Source organism: Lemur catta, chromosome 17, assembly GCF_020740605.2.
Source record: "Lemur catta isolate mLemCat1 chromosome 17, mLemCat1.pri, whole genome shotgun sequence".
Lineage (NCBI taxonomy): Eukaryota > Metazoa > Chordata > Mammalia > Primates > Lemuridae > Lemur > Lemur catta.
Window position 1 is genome coordinate 29542686 of NC_059144.1, and position 22833 is coordinate 29565518.

General features: G+C 41.4%; 1 protein-coding gene across 6 annotated transcripts in view; it reads left to right on the forward strand.

The window, feature by feature from the left end:
• SHLD1 (shieldin complex subunit 1) overlaps window positions 1-22397 on the forward strand; it is a 70995-nt gene extending 48598 nt beyond the window's left edge. For 2 of the 6 annotated variants that reach the window (XM_045528276.1, XM_045528277.1), the window contains exon 3: window positions 19560-22397. In XM_045528276.1, coding sequence (XP_045384232.1) covers window positions 19560-20014 — 455 coding nt within the window. In that variant the 3' untranslated portion in view covers window positions 20015-22397. The other 4 variants (XM_045528278.1, XR_006729422.1, XM_045528282.1 and 1 more) reach the window with 4 other exon arrangements.
• The last annotated feature ends 436 nt before the right edge of the window (window positions 22398-22833 follow it).

Below are 22833 nucleotides of genomic sequence, written 5' to 3' on the forward strand. Positions count from 1 at the left end.
ATATAAAGTATGAGAAAGACAAAGCATCAAAACTCTTCTGCTGATCAGTTATGGGATCACACCTGTGAATAGCCATAGCACTCCAGCCTGGGCAACATAGTGAGACCCTGTCTCTAAAAAGTACATAAAATTTAAAAAAACAGGCCGGGCACGGTGGCTCACGCCTGTAATCCCCGTCCTCTGGGAGGCCGAGGCGGGTGGATCACTCGAGGTCAGGAGTTCGAGACCAGCCTGAGCAAGACCCCGTCTCTACTAAAAATAGAAATAAAAATTATCTGGACAACTAAAAATATGTATAGAAAAAATTAGCCAGGCATGGTGGCGCATGCCTGTAGTCCCAGCTACTCGGAAGGCTGAGGCAGGAGGATCGCTTAAGCCCAGGAGTTTGAGGTTGCTGTGAGCTAGGCTGACGCCACGGCACTCGCTCTAGCCCGGGCAACAAAGTGAGACTCTGTCTCAAAAAAAAAAAAAAAAAAGACAAAGCAATCTAAGTGTTAGAAGTTAGAATGGTGGTAATCCTTAGAAGGGTAATAATTGGAAAGGGACATAAGGAGAGCTTCCAGGGTTCTGGTGCTGTTCTGTTTCTTGATCTGGGTATTAATTATACTACATACATTCAGTTTGTGAAAATTAATAGACCTTTATGATTTAGGCACTTTGATATATGCATGTTATAGTTTAATAAAAAGTAAAAAAAATATCAATTTGAAAATGTGGCATTACAATAATTTAAGGAAGAGTTGGGCCGGGAAGTGGTGGCTCACGCCTGTAATCCTAGGAGTTTGAGACCAGCCTGAGCAAGAGCAAGACCCCATCTCTACCAAAAATAGAAAAAATTAGCCGGGCATGGTGGCATGTGCTTGTAGTCCCAGCTACTTGGGAGGCTGAGGAAGGAGGATCACCTGAGCCCCGGAGTTTGAGGTTGTAGTGAGCTATGATGACACCACTGTACTCTACCCGGGGTGACAAAAAATAAAAAATAAAGAGTTGGTCACTATCCTCTCTGCTGATTCATGGGAAAAGCAACAATGTAGAGACAGACCATTTAAAGGGACACTGGCAAAAGGCTAGAGATCATACAAGTATTACATTGTCTTTAAGCAGAACTTTATTATCTACCAAAAGGAACGGGTTGAGATACATCAGCATAGCCATGGTCTTTTTGTGAAGAACCATGAGAGCCTATCTAAATCCCCACCCCCTTTGGGGATCAACTCAGGTTTCTTGGTTCAGTGAAGTCTTCGCAGCACCTCTGACTTTCTGTTCTCTATCAGCTGATTACAGCCATCATCAAAAGAACATAGTTTAGCACTTAATAGTGATCTAGGTGTTTCCTTTCTTTTTTTAAATTGTTTTTATTTATTTTTTTAATTCAGGATATTATGTAGGTATTTCATTTCTTTTGCTTCTTTCTGGACTGCAAGTTTGTTGAGACCAACAGCCCCACCTTGCGTTTCTCCATCCAGGTCAGGCATTGGGTGGGCATTTAATAAACACTTGACAAGTGAAGTCCTTGTCAAGTCCTTGAAGAAACAGGAAGATGAACAGAGGCCCTGCCTGAGGCAGGAGCAAGCATTTGCTATTTAGTGGCAATAACTGTGTTGCTTCCCTGGCGTTGTCTCAATCTGATTTCTCTAATCCCTTTGACCTTTCTCTCTCTCTTAACATTTTCTTGTTTACATGTTCATTGCAGAAGATTAGGAAATATGAAAAAAGCACAAAGAAGGGAAAAGATAAACATTCATAATCCTCCTGCACAGAGGGAAACTCTTTTCCTGTTTTATTGTAATTTTTTTCTTCTTTTTCCTTTCCTATAATATCATTGCTTTCAAGTTCTTTGTCTTCCTCTCCCCCACCCACCCCCCAACCTTTTTCTTAATTTCTTAAGAGTAATGGGAGTTAGTCTAGGAGAGAAACTTCTCCACACTGTTAAAGGCTCTGTGGGCAGAGTGTTGCTGACTCGGTTTTCTTTATTCTGTATATGAAGGTGTAGAATTAAGATCTGGGCTTTCGTGTCTTGCTAGAAAAATAGTATAGCATGACTTATAACCCAAAGCTCCACTTATTCACTGCTTAAATTTTGGAGATTAGCTTGGCTGGTATATACATTATATGCCAAATCACTAAAAAATGGCTTAGAATTCTTTTAGGATAGAACCGTGCCGTTTACTAGTATCATCATCCTTAATTTCATTTTAAGAGCAGGGATCCAACATATTTTAGACTTAAAATCCTGTTAATCCTGGTTCTCTGCCTTTTAACAGAAGATTTGCTTCTCTGGGTAGAGGATTTCTGGGTAGCTGTCCAATGCTGTGCTTTTCTTGACACTCATGGAACCACGTGGTGAGCAGCCCGTGCTGCCTAGCTGACGCTGCTCCTTGTCATGAGCCAGAGCCCCGGTCTGTCATTCTCCTGGTGCACACACCACACAGTGTTTGTACCCTTGCTGTTTCTTCTGTCAACGGAAAAGAAGCCAAACTCTGTAAAATAATTGAGAGGTTTATTCTGAGCCGAATTTGAGGACCGTGACCCAGAGCCACGCCCAAGAAGCCTTCAGCAAGTGGACTCGCCATGGTTGGGTTACAGTTTGGTTTTATACATTTCAGGGAGACAGGGGTTACATGTAAATCATAAATCAGTACATGGAAGGTCTACATTGGTTTGGCCCAAAAAGGCAGGGCATCTCAACGCTGGGGAGCTTGCAGGTTATAGGTGGGTTTAAGGAATCTTTGATTTGTAATTGGTTAAAGAAATGAAGCTTTGTCTAAAGGCTTGGAATGTTTTAAGTTAAGATAAGGAAGTCTGCTAACCAGAGACAAGCCACCGGACATATACCCAGACTCAAGTTATTTGTTAAGTAAACTGATAACCCTGCAGCTGTGGTTTAAGCTTTGCCTGGCGAAGCATTAGGCCTGTTAATGAGTTATTAATACAAAGGACATCGCCTAGAGCGGAGGGGGCATGATGAGGAATGTCTGACCTCCCTTCTCTTGGCCAGCAACTCAGCTTTAGGGTATTTCTGGCCAAGAGGGGGTCCATTCAGTCAGCTGCAGGGGAGCTTGAGATTTTATTTTAGTTCACGCTCCCTAAAAATAGATTCCTAAAACAGTCTTAAAATAGACTCCTGGGCTTCTCTACTTCTTGACTTTCTTCAGATTTTTTTCCTTGAGACTCCTCTGAGCTTTGTCTCTAGTTTCTCTTTAGCCTCCTGAAATATTAACTGATACTCATTTAAACGGGATTATTCATTGCTAAGAAGAAAAATCTCCCCTGCAACACTGGCAGACTGTGTTTCTCTTGACCTTTAAAATACCTTAATGGGTACATTGTTTTGTTTGCTCTGGTTGAGGGCGATGTGACATTTGCATTATCTCTAGGCCTCTGCTTAGCTGTGTTTCTATAAATTATTGTCTGTCCTGAGCAGTCCAAGTGATTACCCTGCTGTGTGTGTGTGTGTGTGTGTGTGAGAGAGAGAGAGAGAGAGAGAGAGAGAGAGAGATCCTCATGGCCTGGGGCTTCCTCTTCATCTTGGCACAGAAATTGTTTGGGGGGTTGCGAAGGGGGCTAGAGGAGGAGCAGTGGCTATATTTGAGAAAGAAAATAGCAGGACACCATTTCAAATGTAATCCTTTCCTGTTTTCACATTTCAGAACTCTTGCTGGGGGGGTGGGGGCTGTGCCTGGGAGGTGGAATAAGAAGAGCCTCCAGACCAGGCCCGGTGGCTCACGCCTGTAATCATAGCACTCTGGGAGGCCGAGGTGGGAGAATCGCTTGAGGCCAGGAGTTCAAGACCAGCGTGAGCCAAGAGCAAGACCCCATCTCTAGAAAAAATAGAAAAATTAGCCGGACAACGTGGTGCACACCTATAGTCCCAGCTACTTGGCAGGCTGAGGCAGGAGGATTGCTTGAGCCCAGGAGTTTGTGAGGTTGCAGTGAGCTATGATGACACCACTGCACTCTAGCTCAGCCAACAGAATGAGAGCCTATCTCAAAAAAAAAAAAAAAGGGGAAGAAGAGCTTCATTTGTCTGGTAGATTGCATGTTAGTGGGCAGTAGTTGCACCAGGAGGCGGCTGCTGACAACTTTGTGACGACCAGTGCCAGTCTGTGTTGCCTGGGTGCTTGTTCAGAGAGGAGCTGCCATCTGGGAGCCTGTGCCCCTGGGTTCCTAAGAGTCATGGCTTGTCCTGGCCAGTCCCTCTGAGACCTCCTCTCTGCCCTTCCCCACCCTCTTCCCACCCACCTGGCCAGAGCCAGTGCCCATTTTTAACCTTACCTATTGATCATTTCAAGTAACCTCTGTTTACTGTGTATCACCCAAGCAAAACATGCTGCACTGATTCAATCTGTATACTTGACAGATTAAACTTGACATTATTATTGAAAAAAAAAAACCTGTTCAATGTTTTTAACCCTATTGGGGCTGCTATGACAAAACACCGTAGACTGTGTGGCTTATAAACAACAGAAACATTTCTCACAGTTCGGGGGGACGAGAAATCCAAGATCGAGGTGCCGGCAGGTTCGGTGTCTGGTGAGGGCCCACTTCCTGGTTCATAGATGACTCCTCCTAGCTGTGTGCTCGAGTCGTGAAAGGAGGAAGGGGACTGTCTGGGGTCTCCTTTATGAGGGCACGATTGTCATTCATGAGGGTTTCTCCTTCATGACCTAATCACCCATCTCCTAACACCATCACCTTGGGGGTTAGGATTTCAACATGTGAATTTGTTGGCGGTGGACACGAACATCCAGAACATAGTACCCTGCCATTCTCAAATTTATTAGAAAATTAAATCTCTTGTTTGTGGAACATCTGCTACTATCTCTGAGGATGCAGGTGGTACTCTGCAGACACAGTCTGGGGAACGAGAGAGGTTCGGCCGTTACACAGCCCGCCGGGGGCTGAACTGGGACCAGACACATTTGCCTCCCTTTCCACCCCAGCTTTCCAGATTCTTCTCACCAGTTATGCTGATGGTGATTTGGGATTGTTCTTTAGCATTAAAGGCTAGGGCCATCTTCTAATGTATTCATTCTCCTTTCCTAAAAAGCATTTAGTTTAGCACTGTGCCAGGAGACTATAGCTAGAACAGGATCCCTAACTCTGGGAAGTCACGTTTGCGTAAGAAAACAGCCACACACAAACTTGCAGTAGGATGTAAGAGCCCCTGAATACCATCTACTGAGCTCTGGGAGGACCTGGGGTAGGGGCCGGCCAGCTCTACCTGGAGAATTGGGGACAGTTTCCCAGAGGAGGGGACAGACACGGGGTCCCCATGGAGCAATGGAGTCCTCCAGGTGGAGAAAACAGGGAAGGGGAGAATGCAGAACATGTTTGGCAGCATGTGCGTGTCGGGGCTTTCAGCAGTGTGGCTGGTGGAGGAGCACAGATGGCGTTTAAAGTCAACTCTGAGTCACTCTCTGAAATTACAGAAATTCAAGGAGAAGGACCTGGAAACTCTCCAGCAAATTATTTGACCTTCTGGTCTCTCAATAACCATTAGGTTTCTAGCTAATAAATGGAAGTTCTCAGCAAAGTTATCACACAGGAAAAGTTGCAGAATAATTTTTAAATAAAGAAAATACTTCTCATGCCTTTTTCTGTAAACCAGAGGGTTTTTGTTCCTTCTCATAGTGGCTTTTGATTAGCAAGTTGCCCTTGTGCTGTGGATTCTCCGTTCATGCCCCATCTACTAACATAACTGATTAAAGGTTAAATAAAACTTCCAAAGCAGGGCTAGGAGATATTCAGCTTCTGTATGTGATAGTAGTTGAGATGAAGACTATATTTTGTCTAATTTTTTTCTTGTTGCCTTGACAACTGGGTTTTGTTTTTTTAAAAAAAGCTTTTGATTTTTCTCAACAGCATGAACTGCTTCCTTTGGTTGAACTGAGACATGTGTGTGCAGGTTTATGTCTGATTCAGAGAGTCTCTAGTCTTAATTGTTTATAGATTTTTTTATTTTTCAGAATATTCACAAGGTTGAATTGAGTAGATAATTTTACATCGCTGTTAGCCTGACCAACCAAACAAAGCCAAATCAATGGTGATTTTCTATGTCTAATGTCAAATATGGTAAAAATGATTGATTCATTTTTATAAAGTATCATGAAATATTTTAATATTTGGCTTTATTTTATTTTATTTTATTTTATTTATTTATTTATTTTGAGACAGAGTCTCGCTCTGTTGCCCGGGCTAGAGTGCCGTGGTGTCAGCCTAGCTCACAGCAAGCTCAAATTCCTGGGCTCAAGCAATCCTTCTGCCTCAGTCTCCAGAGTAGCTGGGACTACAGGCATGTACCACCATGCCAGGCTAATTTTTTCTATATATATTTTTAGCTGTCCAAATCATTTCTTTCTATTTTTTAGTAGAGATGGGGTCTCACTCTTGCTCAGGCTGGTCTCGAACTCCTGAGCTCAAACGATCCACCCACCTCAGCCTCCCAGAGTGCTAGGATTACAGGCATGAGCCACCGTGCCTGGCCTAACATATAAAGATTGTTAAAACCAGAAGGAATAGTAGGTTGAAACAGTAGACTGTGTGGAATGGGAAGGAGGGTGGAAGGAGTGGGGACTACTGTTTTTCAATTTTTAGGCTCATCCAACTTTTAAAAGCTATGAGTATATATTACATTGATAAAAATTAATTATGAATTAAAAGATAAGTTTTAAGTAGTTCTTCTGTGTACATCACCGATACAGTTTGATGTATGTTTGATTAATATGAAATTTTGTCCAGCATGTGGCTAATGTCCATGGCTGGCAGGCTCATTCATTTGACCAAATCCATTTTCACCTGCACACGCAGTAATTAACTCAGACTCACCTTGTTGGATGTCGTGCTGAAGACATTTGTCATTTCCTTCTACACCATGGAGATAGATTGGATTATGGCTTGTGGTTGTTGAGGCTGCATGCTTATTAAAAATACAGTAGCTGCATGTGATATTAAATTGAGCTTTTTAATTACTTTAGATTTAATGACGTATGTTTGCCATGGACTTAATCTTCAACAAATATTGACCTGACCCAAACCAGCAGATTTGCAATTCATAATTTGTCATGTCAAATTGAGAAGCATTTTCTCTTTCCTTTGTTCCCAGATGGATCTCTGATCAAAATTATAATCTTTTAAAAATAGCCAACACATTTTTCCTTTGTGGGGAACACTCAACATTTCCCTCCTATGATTGGAAACTGACCCTTCTCACTCCTCTCAGCCTTCATCTATGCTTATTGATATATTTATTTTGGATACAGCTTAACGTTTTTATTCTGATATCTGGGACACTCTCCTGGAGAGATGGATGGATGGATGGATAAAGACAGGTAGATAGATAAATAGGCAGGCAGACAGGTAGACAGGCAGACTGACAGACCAAGCTACACAAGGATATGTGGAAGTACAGTTTCAGATAACAGAGAATACACCACAAGCTTTAGTCTCAAGGCCATAAGAGCTATACAACAGTCAATTTTCCAAGCAGAGGCTAAATAACTGTCATTCTATTGTATCTATCATAGTTTCCCAAACTTATTGATACAGAATCAGCAAAATGTTCCTTTAGAAAGTCCTAAAATAACTTCAGGACACTTTTAAGTGTTCTTTGAATCTGTACCATGGATCTAATGTAAGGAGCTAGAGTGGGAGGTGGTTATCAAAGCCTGGGGATGGATGTCTTCACTCACTGTTTGGTGGTAAAAACTTTTTTAGGTTTTTCCCTGCTGCTAATACTTGAGAACACTTTCTAAACCAATAATAAAATGATCAAGAAAATTAATGGTATCTTTGAATTTTGAATAAACTGTAATTCTTTCAAGTCCTAGAGATAATGTCGTGATTAATGAATGCAGTAAATTAGAAGTTTCTGATGATGGGCACAAAACTTTGTATGTAGGCCTGGAGACCTCATACCCATGAGCTTGCCTGTGCACTGCATTGCTATTTTGTTGCATGCTTTATCAGTCTTTGGGGCCATACTTCTTGAGTCTGAATGTTGGCTCTGCCACTTACTGGCTGTGTGTCTTTGAACAAATTTCTTAATCTCCATGCCTCCGTCTCATCATCTGGAAAGCTGTCAGTTAACCCACTCAATACCTATTCCAAACCCCTTCCAGCACAATTTCTTGTCTTACAGAGGGAGGAAACTTTCCATTTCCAGAATCCCTTGCAGCTAGTGTTCTGGATTTAAGTTAAGGTCTGCTAATCAAATGCATTTTCATAAACCTTTGAATTCAGACCAAAGCGACATAGGAAGAGAGATGGGGTATCATTTTCAGCTGGTATGGATAGTGGCAGAGGTAGCATGGTTCTGGAACTAGCCACTGTAGTGACAGCTTCCTGATTTAACAGGCAGCTTCCTGATTGGAAAGCTTCCAGATTGTAGTAGAAACTGTGTTAGTTTGGAGCAACATCTGTTAACAGCAGATTCCTGACTATTTAGGTTCCTAATAGTGATGGAGGCAGCAGCCCTTTGGCTGTCCAGTCCTACTGAACGATTTAAGGAGTAATTCCTTAAAGTTCAGCCTAAAATCTGTTTCTGCAGCTCTCCTAACAATGATATGAACTGCATTATACTTCTTGATATGTCTTCCTGCTTAAAGTAGCCAAAGTGATTTATGTTGGGTGCAACTAAAAACCCAGAACAGTCAACCTACCTCCTAGAGTTTTTGTGAGATTTAATAAGGTCAGACATTTAAAGTGCTTAGAACATTATCTGGAATGCTTTTTTAAGAAAATATTCTTAGGGCTTGTTCTGGCCTTAATCAGTGGTACACCAACAATCATAAATAACATACATATTTGTTAGTTTGTTGGTTTGCTCATTCATTCATTCATCCACTTGCTAAAACAAGTATTTGCTGAATGTTTATTCTAATTGAGACATATTTCAGTTGCCTCAGGGTAGTGGTTAGTAACCTAACTGAACTTTAGAACCATGTGGGAATCTTTTTGAAAAAAATTAATTTCTATGCCACATCCAAAATTTATTGAAGACAGGGAATATGTGTGTGTGTGTCTGTGTGTCTGTGTGTGTGTGTATGCATGCACACATAGGTATATTTTTGAGATACAATTTATGTACAGTAAAGTACATAAATCTTATGTGTTACAGCTTAGTAGATTTTTGCTTATGTATATACCCATGTAACCACTACCCAGATCAAGATATAGAAAAACAGAAATGTGCATGAAAGATTTATTATGGCATGAATTTCTTAGGGTTAGGAACTGAAGTTTCAAATGCATTTGAGGTTTTGCCACTTAGAGGTCAAAAAAATTTAGTCATCCAGAATGATCAAGTATAATTGTGTCATTTTTCTATTTTTTTTTCTTCATCTTCATAGTACCCTTCAAATTTATATTCCTTTTTAGGTTTATGCATTTTTATGTGAAATGCAATTTAGGGAGGACCTTAGGTAACAGAAAATTCCAAAATGTCAGTAAGACAGTAAATGTTATCAGTAATAACTTCATGACTCATATCTTCTGACTCTTTATCTTCTTATGATTGGCATAGTATATTGGCTAAAAGAAATTAAACTACTTTCTTAAAACTAAGCTGTACAGCTTCTTTCGTGTGATCTCTTCAAAGAGATTGAATATCATGAAAGAGTAAAAATAATTATTTTTCCATTTTTCGAGAGTCTTTGGAACAGATATCCTTGGTTTGTAGGCCAATGACTGCACACTTCGTACTGCACGCAGAGGCCACCAGAACAGCAGGCATGAGCTGAGTTAGGAAGATAAAGTTAGTAATTATTTGCAAAGCAAATGGAAATAGTTGATTACAGAGAGAGAAATGTCATCTGCAAAACATTAATAGCATTTGCATTTTTTATAGAACCAACCTAGAACAACTTTGAAGTTGAATAATATTTTGCATAATTGGCTTATTATGGAATGAAACTTTCAGAAACAAAATGTGGAATGGACATGAATTATACTTTTAAGATGATCATGTGATTTGGGATCAAAGACTAGCATCGGAATACTGTCTCAAGGATAGCTGGACTACCTTGGTGAATTAAACAGACTCGTGTCATCAAAGCAATAGAAAACCTTAAAATTCCATATAGCTCTTTCCTCTACCTTCAAGGAAAATCTCCATAATTCAACCTAGGTGATAAGAATATTACCTATTTTAAGCACTCCTTTTTTTTTTTTATGAGACAGGGTCTCTCTCTCTCACCCTGAGTAGAGTGCAGTGGCATCATCACAGCTCACAGCAACCTTAAACTCCTGGGCTTAAGTGATCCTCTTGCCTCAGCCTCCCAAGTAGCTGGGACTACAAGTGTGTGCCACAACGCCTGGCTGATTTTTCTATTTTTAGTAGAGCCGGGGTCTCGCTCTTGCTCAGGCTGATCTCCAACTCCTGAGCTCAAACTATCGTCCCGCCTCAGCCTCCCAGAGTTCTAGGATTACAGGTGTGAGCCATCATACCTGGCCATATTTTAGAGAATGAGCTTTGGATATAAGGGCAATATTGTCTATGACATTTATTATTTGTTTATTGGGCCAGTTAAGAGTCTGATGTCTTAACTTCCTCACCATTTCGTGAATGGCCCTAGGTTGTAATTATTTTCTCGGAACTTTGAAAGTATTATTTCATTGCCTTCTTGCTTGCATTACCACTATGGAGGCATCTCGTACAACTTAATCATCATTTATTTATGAATAATTTGTCTTGTCTTTCTGGTTGGTTGTAGGATTTTTTATCTTTGCCTTTGATAATCTGTAGTTTTAGCTAGGGCCTAGCTATAGATGTCTTTTTATTTATCCACATCAAAACATTGTGTTTGTTAAATTTGGGGATTTATGCTTTTCATCAGTTCTGGGATACTCCTATGCATTAATTCATTGTGGATTGCCTTTTCTTCATTCTCTCTATTATTTCTTTCTGAAATTCCAATTAGATTCATATTAAACTATCTCACTTTGATTTACGTATGTCTTTTTTTTCCCCTTGGTGTATAATAAATAGTTATTACAAAATGCCATTGAATAATCAAAGAATATGACTGTGTCTCACAGCTGAAGTTAACATGGTACACGTGTAACTTTCCTCTTTCATTCTTTTTTTTTTTTTTGAGGCAGAGTCTTGCTCTGTCGTCCAGGGCTAGAGTGCAGTGGCATCATCACAGCTCACTGCAACCTCAAACTCCTGGACTCAAAGAGATCTTCCTGCCTCAGCCTCCTGAGTAGCTGGGACTACAGGCATGAGCCACAACGCCAGGCTAATTTTTGTATTTTTTTTCATGAGTTAGGTATCTCTTAATTTTTTTGCTCCATCTCTCTGTGTAAATTCTAAGTAATATCTTCAACTCTGATTTCCATTTTCTAATTCTCTTTCCACTTGAATCTAGTCTTATTTTATCCATTTGCAGAGGTATGAATATCTATTATTATAATTTTTAATTTTTGTATAATTTAACATTTTTCATCGTCCTTTTCGTTCATTTTTTGCATTTAACTATTCATTTTTTGTAGTCTCTTATTCCTGTATTTTTATTGTGAAGTCATGTTCAATGGAATTTTATGTGTAGGTTTTTTGTTTTTTTTATGAGGTTTGGGTTGAAAGTACATTCCTCTAAGATTTACATTTGCTTTCACTAGACATATAAGGGCACATCAGTCTGGAACCATATTAAAATAAATACCTGACTTGGAGGTTTTTAGGCCACAAAAATAGTCTCAGTGCAAGCCACAAACACATGTGGGTTCTGGCTCATAGTTAAATCTCAGGGGAGATCTTTCTTTTTTCTCTCCCCACCCAGAGTCAAGGCCAAGACAAACAAGTATGCTTTCTTTACAAAGCATACTCTTTTTTTAGTTCACCTTTTCTCTAAGGGTGTAACTTCAGGGCTCTCAGCTTCATGCAGTGATCTCCTTTTAAGAGCTCCATCTTGCTGTGACCCTAGACTTTGTGTCTTGAGCTCTGTGTGGCCATTAAAGGTGACACATTAAGTCTAGACACCAGCTCAGGTTTCACTGACCTCTTGGAACTCCTACTTTGATTTTGCTTTTGGTCTCTATGGACTTTCCTTATCTTATTACCAGCTCAGTCATGCATTTTAAAAGATTTTTTTTTAAATATTTTATCCAGCACTTTTAGATGTTTAGTAACATGAAGGATTTTCATAATATCTTATCTACCATATTCTTTTGTCAAAAATATATAATTATTTTTACAACCCTTCTAGAGGTGTCTTTGCAAAGATGGAAATTTAATTCCATATTTGCCACCAGGCCTAGCCTTTAATAATTCATGTTAGAAACACTGTCAACAAAAATGCATCCCAAACTCCTCATGGCCTGTATTTTCTATCATTTAGTCAGCCTCAGTTTTCGCTTCTCTGCTGTCTATAGTCTTTCACTGCATAGGTTGTATTATGCAAATTTTAAATTTTGTTTGTGGCTTTTTTCCAGTTTCTCTGAGCTTTTTGTGTTGTCTAAAGTTCTGTGCTTCAGAAGAGAGGGCTCAAATCTTTGCTTTCCTTAAATTTAAGTGTAAATTGTGAGAAAGGGAGTTGAGAAATATCTCCCGTAACTGTTTTCATCGTATTTCCCAATCTCATCTTGCCTTTTCAGTTTAACTCAGTGCTGCAATTCTGACTCAGCCAGCAGTCATTCTGTGAACCCTGGATCTGTTCTGCCTATTTTCACAATCTTTTTTTTAATGCAGCCTGTTTCTCCTTATTCAATGTATTTACTAACCCAAACTTTTCCCTGAAGTTCTTTGCTTGATTTATATTAATAGTTGCCATCAACTAACAAAAATCACCACCACCATCAGGCTCTCTGGAGGTTGAGTCATTTCAGTTGCACCCACACTCCGGGGCTGGTCCCCCTTGGAGGGATGTGTCTGGGGACAGCTGGAGGGCTCTGCCAGCCTGGGCTTCTGTGTTTGACACTCCCACACACTGAGGCACCTGCTGTTTCTACCCACACTGGAATCAAGTTTGCTTTGCAGACTGTGCACTTGGGACCTCTGTGTAGTCATAGTCCTCCTGCTGTGAGATGGAGAATGTTCACGATGACTCATCTCTTCAACTCTGCTGCCAGGATGGGGCAGTAACTATTGGTAAAGGTGAAGTTCCTTGCAGTCACAAATGAATGCTTGTTGGCCTGGACTTCCCTTATGATACGTATCGATCACTGTGTAGGAGACATACAGGAGCATTCACAATTCACTTTCTAAAATCCCAGGTGTTAAAGGATGAACACCTTAATACTTAGATGTAACAACTCTGCTATAGGTACTACTCTTGTCACTATGGTAATAATCATAAAGTAGCTTTTATTTATTGAGCACTTACTATGTGCTAGGCTTATACTAATGAATCATTTAATCCTTACAACATCTCTATGAGGTAGGAGCTATTATCCTTATTTTATAGATGAGGACATGGAGATTCAGAGATGTTAAGTAACTTGCCCAAGATCATATAGCCCGTAAGTGGTCACGCTAGGACTCAAACTCGAGTCTTCTAAATCCAAAATCCACACTTGCAAACATCTCTTCTGTGAGGACAAAAACAGATTTCTAATCTATGAATATGAGCTTTTACAAAGTCCAGAATTGAAATCCACCTTATAAGGTAACATATTTGGAAGTGTATACACATTGAAACCATGCTGCCTACGTTGCACAGAACTGATTTTGGAATTCCTTTGTGAGATTGCTTTCAGAATCAGCATGTGTAACATAAGAAAGTCAATTTTCTTTCGTAGATAAACCTTGCCTCTTACCCCATGCCATGTTTCCCTGCTTGATCACCTGCATTCTTTAGGTGATTTCACTCCTAGTGCCTCTTGACAGTTTCCAAAAAGGTAATTTCTGTCCTCTGATGATAGAGATTGGTCACCAATGAGGAAATTTAGAAGAAGCTTCCAGAGGAAGTGAAGACACTTCCTAAGAGGCTCCAGCACGTTCTGAGCAGTGTCAGCATTTTATTAATACAAATGAGAGCTTGGCCTTTAGGAGGAGGCCAAGGAAGGAGGAGCACTCGCCACATAATTACATTCTAGTGTGTTTTGTTTACAATTCAATCTGTGGACTTCATAGATGAACTTAACATTGATTTGATATGGAGTGAGATCTGTTTACCAAAATCTCCATCTAACAAAAAGTCTACCACGTATAGAAAACGTCAGACTTTCCTTGTCTATGAGAGATGTTACCTTCTCTTAGAGAGTCTCATTTTGTGGATAGAGACGGGGGTCATCGCTGTGTTGCTTGGGTTGGTCTCAAACTCCTGGCCTCAAGTGATCCTCCCACCTCAGCCTCCCAAAGTGCTGGGATTAAAAGCGTGAGCCATGGCACCTGGCCTTCTCCTGGAAAGTCTCATTGCTGATGTCAGCACTGGAACTGGCTCTGTTGCTACAGGAATCTGTTCTGTTCCTCTTTAAATCTTAAAATTATCAGCTATTGACTTGTTGATTTGGACAGATTGTGGGAGGAATCCTCCTCTCCAAGGAAAAAGGGTCAGGTTTCTGCTTCTCCGCAAACAGGAATGATCTCCCTGCAAAATATGTATCCAGCAGCGCTTCAAACATTATTTTTAAAGTGCTTATATTTTTCTTACAGGTAAAGTTAAAGCTAGAGTTTCGAGCGTCATCTTAATTAGCTATTCATTTAACTTAACTCTGCGAATGTAAACAACCATAACCAAAATAGCACGGTTGCCTTAGCAACCAAGATGCAACTCACTTGCTTTGCCTCTCTGCTCACATCACAAGTGCTCCTTACCGTCTAGGCCAGGCTGTGAAACAAATTGGCTGAAACCTCCCACGTGAAATGAAAGTTTAAAAACCACTGGGGAAAAAAAATCATTTTTAAATGATTGCTTTAAGCGTTTCAGTGAAGCTCCTAACTCCAGGTGGCTCCGGAAGGAAACTGCCTCTCCCTTATCTGACAGCCTTGCTGCCCAAGAGCTGTTTAGAACGTGGACAGGGTCAGGGCATCACAGCTCTTGTTCTAGAAAGTGGGAGAGTTCAACCAGATCATTCCCCACAGCTTTACTAGCTATAAAGTGGGTCAGGTTGTGGTCCTTTAACTCGGTTACTCCTTTGTGACAAACATGCAAAACTGAGCTGTTTGAAATCAAACCTCAGGGTAGGCCTCAATCTCATAATAAAGAAGAAAATTGTTAAGCATTTTTATGATCTAAGCCAGTAGTTCCTAAACTTTCATTATCTGAATCATCCAGGGACGCCCTCACGGTCCCACCCTGCTTGGCTGTCATTGCCAACATGTGAAGCTATCCCCCGTCCTAACCGTGACAAATGATAGCCATGTGTCCATCACATTAATTAAGACAATGAATGAGCAGATTGCCAACCCCTTCATCCAGTGATTCTGGAAACTTGGTCCTTGTCTCGATTTTCTGGTCTAGAAAAGAAGACACGGTAGAGCCAGATGTTCTCCCTGCTCCTGGATCCGTATGGTGCATGACTTCTTTGTTAGACAGAGTTGAAACACACTGTCACCTTTGGTAGTGTTAAGCTGACACTGTGAGTGTTGTTTTGCTTGAGATTTGCCATTAAAACAAAGCAAACCTGCTGGTTTCTCAGGAAGTCCTTATTTCACCCTCACATTTCTTTTTATCCCGTTCTGTGTTAGAGACTGGAATAACCTAGTCATGAGATTAATCAAGGAAAAGTCAGACAAAAAGGGTTTTTTTTTGTTGTTGTTGTTTTGGTAATTCATTTTGCATGCCATTAAAAAGAAATAAGATAAAAAGAGAGAGGGAGAAAAAAAATCCCAATAGAAAAATGGTAAAGAATATGAATAAACAGGGAACACTCATTCTATTTTATAGAATGAAGTGTTCTCCAATAAAAAACATTAAAAAAAAGAATATGAATAAACAGTTCACAGAATTGGAAGCCCGTAAGTGGATGAAAAGCAACTTGGCCATACTAGTTATCAGGGAAACGCAAATCCAAATAAGGAGAAGCAACTTTATACAACATCTGGCAATATCAGCATTTGGCAAAGATGGAGAAACAGGAAAACCCAGCACTGCTGGTGGGAGTGTAATTGTTACAACTACTTGGGAAAACAGGTTGGCAGGATCTAGTACAATTGAAAATGCACATTTCCTTCGACTCAGTGATTCCTATTCTGGACATATTTCCAGAGAAAGTCTCATGCATGTGCACAAGGAGATAGGTATCAGGCCTTGCTTGTGATAGTGAAAAATAAGATACAACCTCCTACTTGTCCATCAGGAAGAGAGTGGATGAAAATAATGTTAGAATATGAGAATACTATCAAGTAGATTTATATCTGCATACATCAACAATAGCTAGAAGTGAAAAATCATAAAGTAGGATATAAAACATGATATGTAGAAGGTAAAAATATTTTTTAAAGAAAGATGAGGCTGGGCGCGGTGGCTCACGCCTGTAATCCTAGCCCTCTGGGAGGCCGAGGTGGGTGGATCTCTTGAGGTCAGGAGTTCGAGACCAGCCTGAGTAAGAGCAAGACCCTGTCTCTACTAAAAAATAGAAACAAATTATCTGGCCAGCTAAAAATATATGTAGAAAAAATTAGCCGAGCATAGTGGTGCATGCCTGTAGTCCCAGCTACTCAGGAGGCTGAGGCAGTAGGATTGCTTAAGCCCAGGAGTCTGAGGTTGCTGTGAGCTAGGCTGATGCCACGGCACTCACTCTAGCCTGGGCAACAGAGCGAGACTCTGTCTCAAAAAAAAAAAAAAAAGAAAGAAAGAAAGATGAAAAACTTTGTATATAGAAAATAAAATTTTATCCCAAGGTTCTTCTGAATTAAAAAAAAGAAAAGAAAAGAAAATTTTATTTATTTATTTATTATCTATTTTCAGAGACAGGGTCTCACTCTGTTGCCCAGGCTGGAATGCAGTGGCGTGCAATCATAGCTCACTGCAGCCTCACACTTACTCCTGAGCTCAAATGAACCTCCTGCCTTGGCCTCCCAAGTAGCTGGAACTATAGACGTGTGCCACCACACCCAGCTATTTTTTAAATTTTTTTTTGTAGAGACGGGGTCTCGCCATGTTGCCCAAGCTGGAAAATTTTTTTAAAAAGCAAGATGCAAAACTTTGTATATTGAAAGCTAAATTAAAATGACCACCACAGATAAAACAACACTCTATTGCTTATGGATACATATATGGATACATATATATATATGTATCCATAAGGAACCAAATTAATATCTATGAAGAAGCAGTCAACTGTAATTGAAATGTTTAGTAAGAAGAGAGGGTTCAAGCAAATATGACAATATGTTAATTGTCAGTTTGGGGTTGTGTGAGCTTGGGTGTTATAGTTCTCTGTGGTTTTTAGAACATTTTAATTTCTTAAGAAAAACATAAAATGCCAAGGCAAAAGTAAGACAGCTTACAAATCAGAACATTGGCCTTATTAAATTCCCCTGACAGCTAATTTTAGGGCTCTTCACTGATCACACCTATCTTTGTTTTTTTTCCAGCATTCATTTTATTCCTCAGCAGTGGCCTCTTAGAGGACCCTGTCCTCCACCTGTCTCATCTGTTTGTCATTAGGATGAAGGATGACAGCATATGCCACTTCCCCTCTGGGTGATTCATCCAGTTCTAGCTTTCAGATGCAAACAAGTACAGACAGAGACTGTGGTTTCAAAAGCACCTGACCAAGCCATCCATCCTTTTGAAGTGTTCATTTGGATTAAATATCCTGATATCCACACACTATCTCTTTGTGCAGATTTTAAAATGTATAAATCATGGATGGTAGGGGTTGCTATCAGGAAAAAGGAGGCTTAAGCTCATTGATTTTTTTGTTGTTGTTTATGTTATTAATAAAATAGGATGCAAGGTGCCTTAGAATGCCAATTCTGGCATTACTACACAGCAGGGAAAAGCCAGACGAAACCAGGAAGAGGAATCAAGCCAGGTACTGATGGGTAGAGTGAGTCGGGGCCCTTCCCTTGCCAGGCAATAACCAAAAGGTTCTTGGACAGCAAAGGAGTAGGAGCAATGCCAATTGTGAAAAGAGGGAAAAGGAAAGGAGGATTGTTTTGGAGAATAGAAGAACAAATCCACCAAAGGCTTAACGAAAAAAGAAAGAAAACAGAAATTTTTAGACACCTTATTACTTATATCACAAACTGGGATGATTTCCAGTGTTAAATCTCAGCCTCTGGGATGTAACTGTGTAGTGGAACTTTTTCCTGTTAACCCAGGTATATCTGTCCCATGCCACCGGCACCAGGTTATATATGTAATGTGTTATGATACACGTATACGTGCAATGAGTCGTGTGGTCCAGGGCCCTCTAGAGGGTGAAAGAGGATGCTATTCGTAATTAAGTAAGACAATAAGCCTAAAGCAGACTGTCCTGGGGGAACTTCCCAGTCACCCTGGTGAGTACTGGTCACCCTAGTGACCACATGCTTTTACAGGAGGAGGGAGTACTTGGAGCTGGACGGTGATCAGAAATGTCTACCTGGCTTCTTGGCCTGGCCCCCAAGCCCTCCAGAGCCTAACCCAGCCTTTCCTGTCTTGTAAGAATTCTCAGCCCTGCCAGACCACCCCACACCGTGCTCTCGGGCATTTCCGGGTCCTCGCCTTGCTCCCAGGCTCTCCCTCCCTGGGGTAGCTTTCTTCCTCTGCCTCATCCGTCTGAACATGACTCATTTTTCCAGCCCCGGCATTCTGGGTCATCCCAGCTTTGCTTGGCTTTTGCCTCCTGGCCCTTGGCCACTATCACTGGGCCGAGCTCTATGTGTTGGATAGTAAATGCTCCATAATTATTGATTGTGAAAGGCAGAGACAACTGGGCCACTTTAGAAGGCTGGTCCTCACTTCCTTGCAGGAGTGGTCTCCAGGGGCAGCTGGCAGAGGCAGACACACACTGACCAACCCGGATGGACACCTCATATTTCCCTAACAGTGTGGGACACCACAGGACAGCAAATTTTCATCCTGGCTGCCTTCAGAATGCTGCATGATCTCTAGGAGTTTCAACCGAAACCTTCAGGAAAGATGACTTTCTTATGCTACAACTGTAAAAAATGTTTAGACAAGCCATTGTCTAAAAGAAATATAATGAGAGTTATATATGTCATTTAAAATTTTCCAGTAACTACATTAAAAACATAAAACAAACTATTAATTTTAAGAATGTATTTTATTTAACCCAAGAGGTCTAATATATTTCCATTTCAGTATGTAATCAATATTTTTAAATTATCAAGAGATATACATTAATTTTCCATATTAGGTCTTTGAAATCTGGTGTGATTTTAGGCTTATGTCTCCATCCAAGTTCACAGTCACCTTGAATTTCTATAGAGGGACAACAGGTTAAGACCCCTGATACATGCAAGTAAGATGTTCTTGTTATGAGCAGACAAGTGTCAAAACCCCAGGATGGTGGGGACAGCTTCTGAAATCAGCTGCTTCTGCCCATTGCCGGTCACCTGGGAAGAGGAAGTGTGTTGAACTTAAAAGAGACATCATCTGCTCTTGGCTTGCCTTCTGATATTTTTGATTGTGTGTTCCAGCATTGGAATGTGCTTTGTCTTGCAGACAGCAATAACCTAAACATCGAGCAAAATGACTCGTGGGCCTCTGAGAGCTTCTGGCTTGACCCTTCTATGAGAGGCCGATCAGAGACCAAAGAAGACGACGATGGACTTCGCAAATCCCTGGACAGATTCTATGAAACATTTGGCCACCTGCAGCCAGCCTCTGCATCTGGCAGAGGGAATCCACTCTCTGCATCTGTCTGCCAGTGCCTGTCTCAGAAAATCTCTCAACTAACAGGCCAGGAGAGCCAAGTGTATGCTCTCCGCAGTTTTCAAATGGCCCGAGTCATCTTCAACCGGGACGGCTGCTCGGTCTTACGGAGGCATTCCAGGGACACCCGCTTCTACCCACTGGAGGAAGGATCTTTGTCTCTGGATGATGAAGAGCCAATTCCAGGACTTTCAAAAGATATTATTAATTTCCTCTTGCAGCAGAATGTGATGGAAGACCCATAGCTGGCGCCTGGTGGTGCGGGCAGGCAGTATTGGAGGTGTAGCGCGTGGCAGCCGCTGCTGGTGGGCCACCAGGTCCCCTAGGGTCTCCTGCCAGCTCCGTATGCCCAGTCCCAGCTAAGTGTTTTGTAGTTAAAGGCTGGCACGTGTGACCTGCTGTTGGAGCCAGTCCACCCATACGGAGAGCCAGCAGGGTCTGAGAGTTTGATGTCCCTGTGGCCACCCCACCGCCAACTCCCCTTGGCCAAGGCCACTGACGGACTGGGTTAGGAGTCAAAAGCCCCCCTTGCTTGCCTCAAGGAAAGACATACCCTGAAGTGCAATTTATGCTCCAGAGCTCCCTCCCCTCCTGATCAGGCTGAGGCTGGGACTTTACATGAAGTCACACCCTTGCTGGGCTTCATTCCTTGCCCCGTCCTCCTCCCGTTCAGTCACTCGTGTGTCCAGGAGCCTTTCCTTAATAAACCTCTTCTATCTGAGCCCTCCACTCAGAGCATCCTTCTGGGAGAACCCGACCTGCGATAACAGGTTTTTGTGAAATGAGGTTTGGGAAGGGTACAAAGCTGAATCAGGTAAAAGAATGGCACGAAGTTGTAAAACTGAGGCCAAGGGATTGAGAAGGTATGTCCTAAAATAATATACAGATTTAAATGTGGTTCCAAAAAGTGCATCACATCTTAGTCATACCCCTGCCCCCTCTCTAATGCCAGAATTCCCCGTTTTATCATACTAACTGGGTGCGGAAGGAACATTTAGACCATCTAAAATAACAGCTAAAAATTCACAAAATATTTTTTTTAAAGTCTCTTTGTCTCCATCAGACTGCAAATGTGAAAGGTGAGAAGAAAGCAAATGTGCACGACACACCAAAGTGTGTGTAAACACAATACACAATGATGATACAGTAGGTTGACGAGATGCAGACTTGTCCATTTGTGGGTGAAGAGAATAAGGAATCCTTTACCCAGGTGGGGTCCTCCTTCCTCTCGTTATTTTTATCTTCTGCCTGCCTGCTGCCAGCACTCTGTGTCACCCTTTGAGTAGCTGGCCCCTCGCCCCTTGCCTTGGTCCTTGCTCCAACACCGTGGGCTCTCATCTGCAAACGCTTGCCCAGACTGGGGCCTCTCTGCCACCCTGTCCCCATCCTCCAGGCCTGAGCCCTGCCTTGACAGGGAGCTCTTTAAATAGCCGGTACAGGCTTGCACTGGCAGATGCTCAGCTCTGCAGGTCGTGTCCTGAACCCCGGTTTGAGACTCCGTTGGTGGAATGACATCACCTGGCACCAGGCTCTCCAAAAATGCAATTGGAAACTGTGTGCTAATCCCTACCTGGCCAGTCCTCCAAACAAATTACATGGGCTGAAGGGATTATTTTGCTTGTTTGGGGGAACAACAAGAGAAGCTGGCAGCCCTGTGCAATTCGATTTTGAGAAACTTGAGGTGAAATTTAATTGGCCTAAGACCCCAAAAGCTTCCCGGAAAACAGATCATGCAAATGGATCAGCCTAAAAGTGAACATTAAGAGTGAGTGTGCTCTCTCAGGAAGGTCGCTCGGGGACTCTTGGACAGAGAGAGGCGCCTTTTAAAGGTTAAGAATGACATACTCAGGCTTCCAGTGTGAGAAGATCTGAGGTAAGAAACAGGGCTCCAAACTGAAATGCAGAGGTGCCCCTGGAAGGAGACCCCGATGTAGGAAATGGGAAATGAGAAGGTCTTTGAGAGACACTTGGGAAAACAAGACTTCCAGGTTTTCCTCTGACAAGCAATCATCTGCATCTTTCTCCGTGGGTGTCTCCTATTCAACTGGCCCCCAAGTAATAATGAAACCAGTGGGACTTATAATTTAAAATCTGACAACTAAAATTGAAGGTTGCTAGTTTTATTGTTTTTCTAATGTGAAGTATATTAATAGATAACCTTGAAGAATGCTGTCATTCTTGGTATTATCCAGTCACTGAAATATCTGCACCTAGTCTCCATGGCTACCAGCAGAATGAAACTGGATTTATTCTGTTATTTTATACGGTTTGTAAAGGGCAAAAAAATACAAGCTATTTGAATCTCCATATTGAGAAGCAGTAGCTTCTGTTTCGCGGCGAGATTTTAGCACCAGAAATTTTGTAACCCTCATTAATGTTACTGCTGAAGGTGCTCTCCGCAAGAGGTAAAGTCTGAAGGCAGAGAATTTAGAAGTCTGAAAACCAGAATCACCTTAGGGTAAAGAGTGTGGTGTGTGTTTACTTGCATTTGAGTAAGTGTTTTTGACAGGTCAGTGCAAGATATTTGGTTCCCTGCATCCTCGCTCCTTAATTTGATCTCTGTGAGGTTAGAATGGCATTTTCCATTTATCTCTGTGAACCTTTAATAAAGACTGAGAGACAAAGATACTGAGGCTCAGTCTTTAGCATTATTGCCTAATTCTGCCCTGCAGATAAATTCACCAACATCCTACCATCCCATGAATGTTATGACTGGCTTATGATATCATCTGTGGCCCTTTTCGGACCTCCTGGGGTCTTTGTGAGGATGGATTTGCCTGCAGAGACATCAGAACTGTAAAGAAGAGAACTGCTGCCAGTGTTGTAAATTTGCATGTCATTATTCATTTTGTTAGTCTCTTTCTTTGCATAACCTATGTACAGGCACATGTAACAGATCTTATTACCAGTAGTTAGCACAAAGCAATACACTTCTACTTTGAAAACTTTTTACTGGTTTATAATATTAATAATTAGAAAAGTGCATATATCATATAAGTGAATATCTCAGTGATTTTCACAAACTGAACGAACCCCCCTGTGCAACCAGCATCCCGATCAAGCA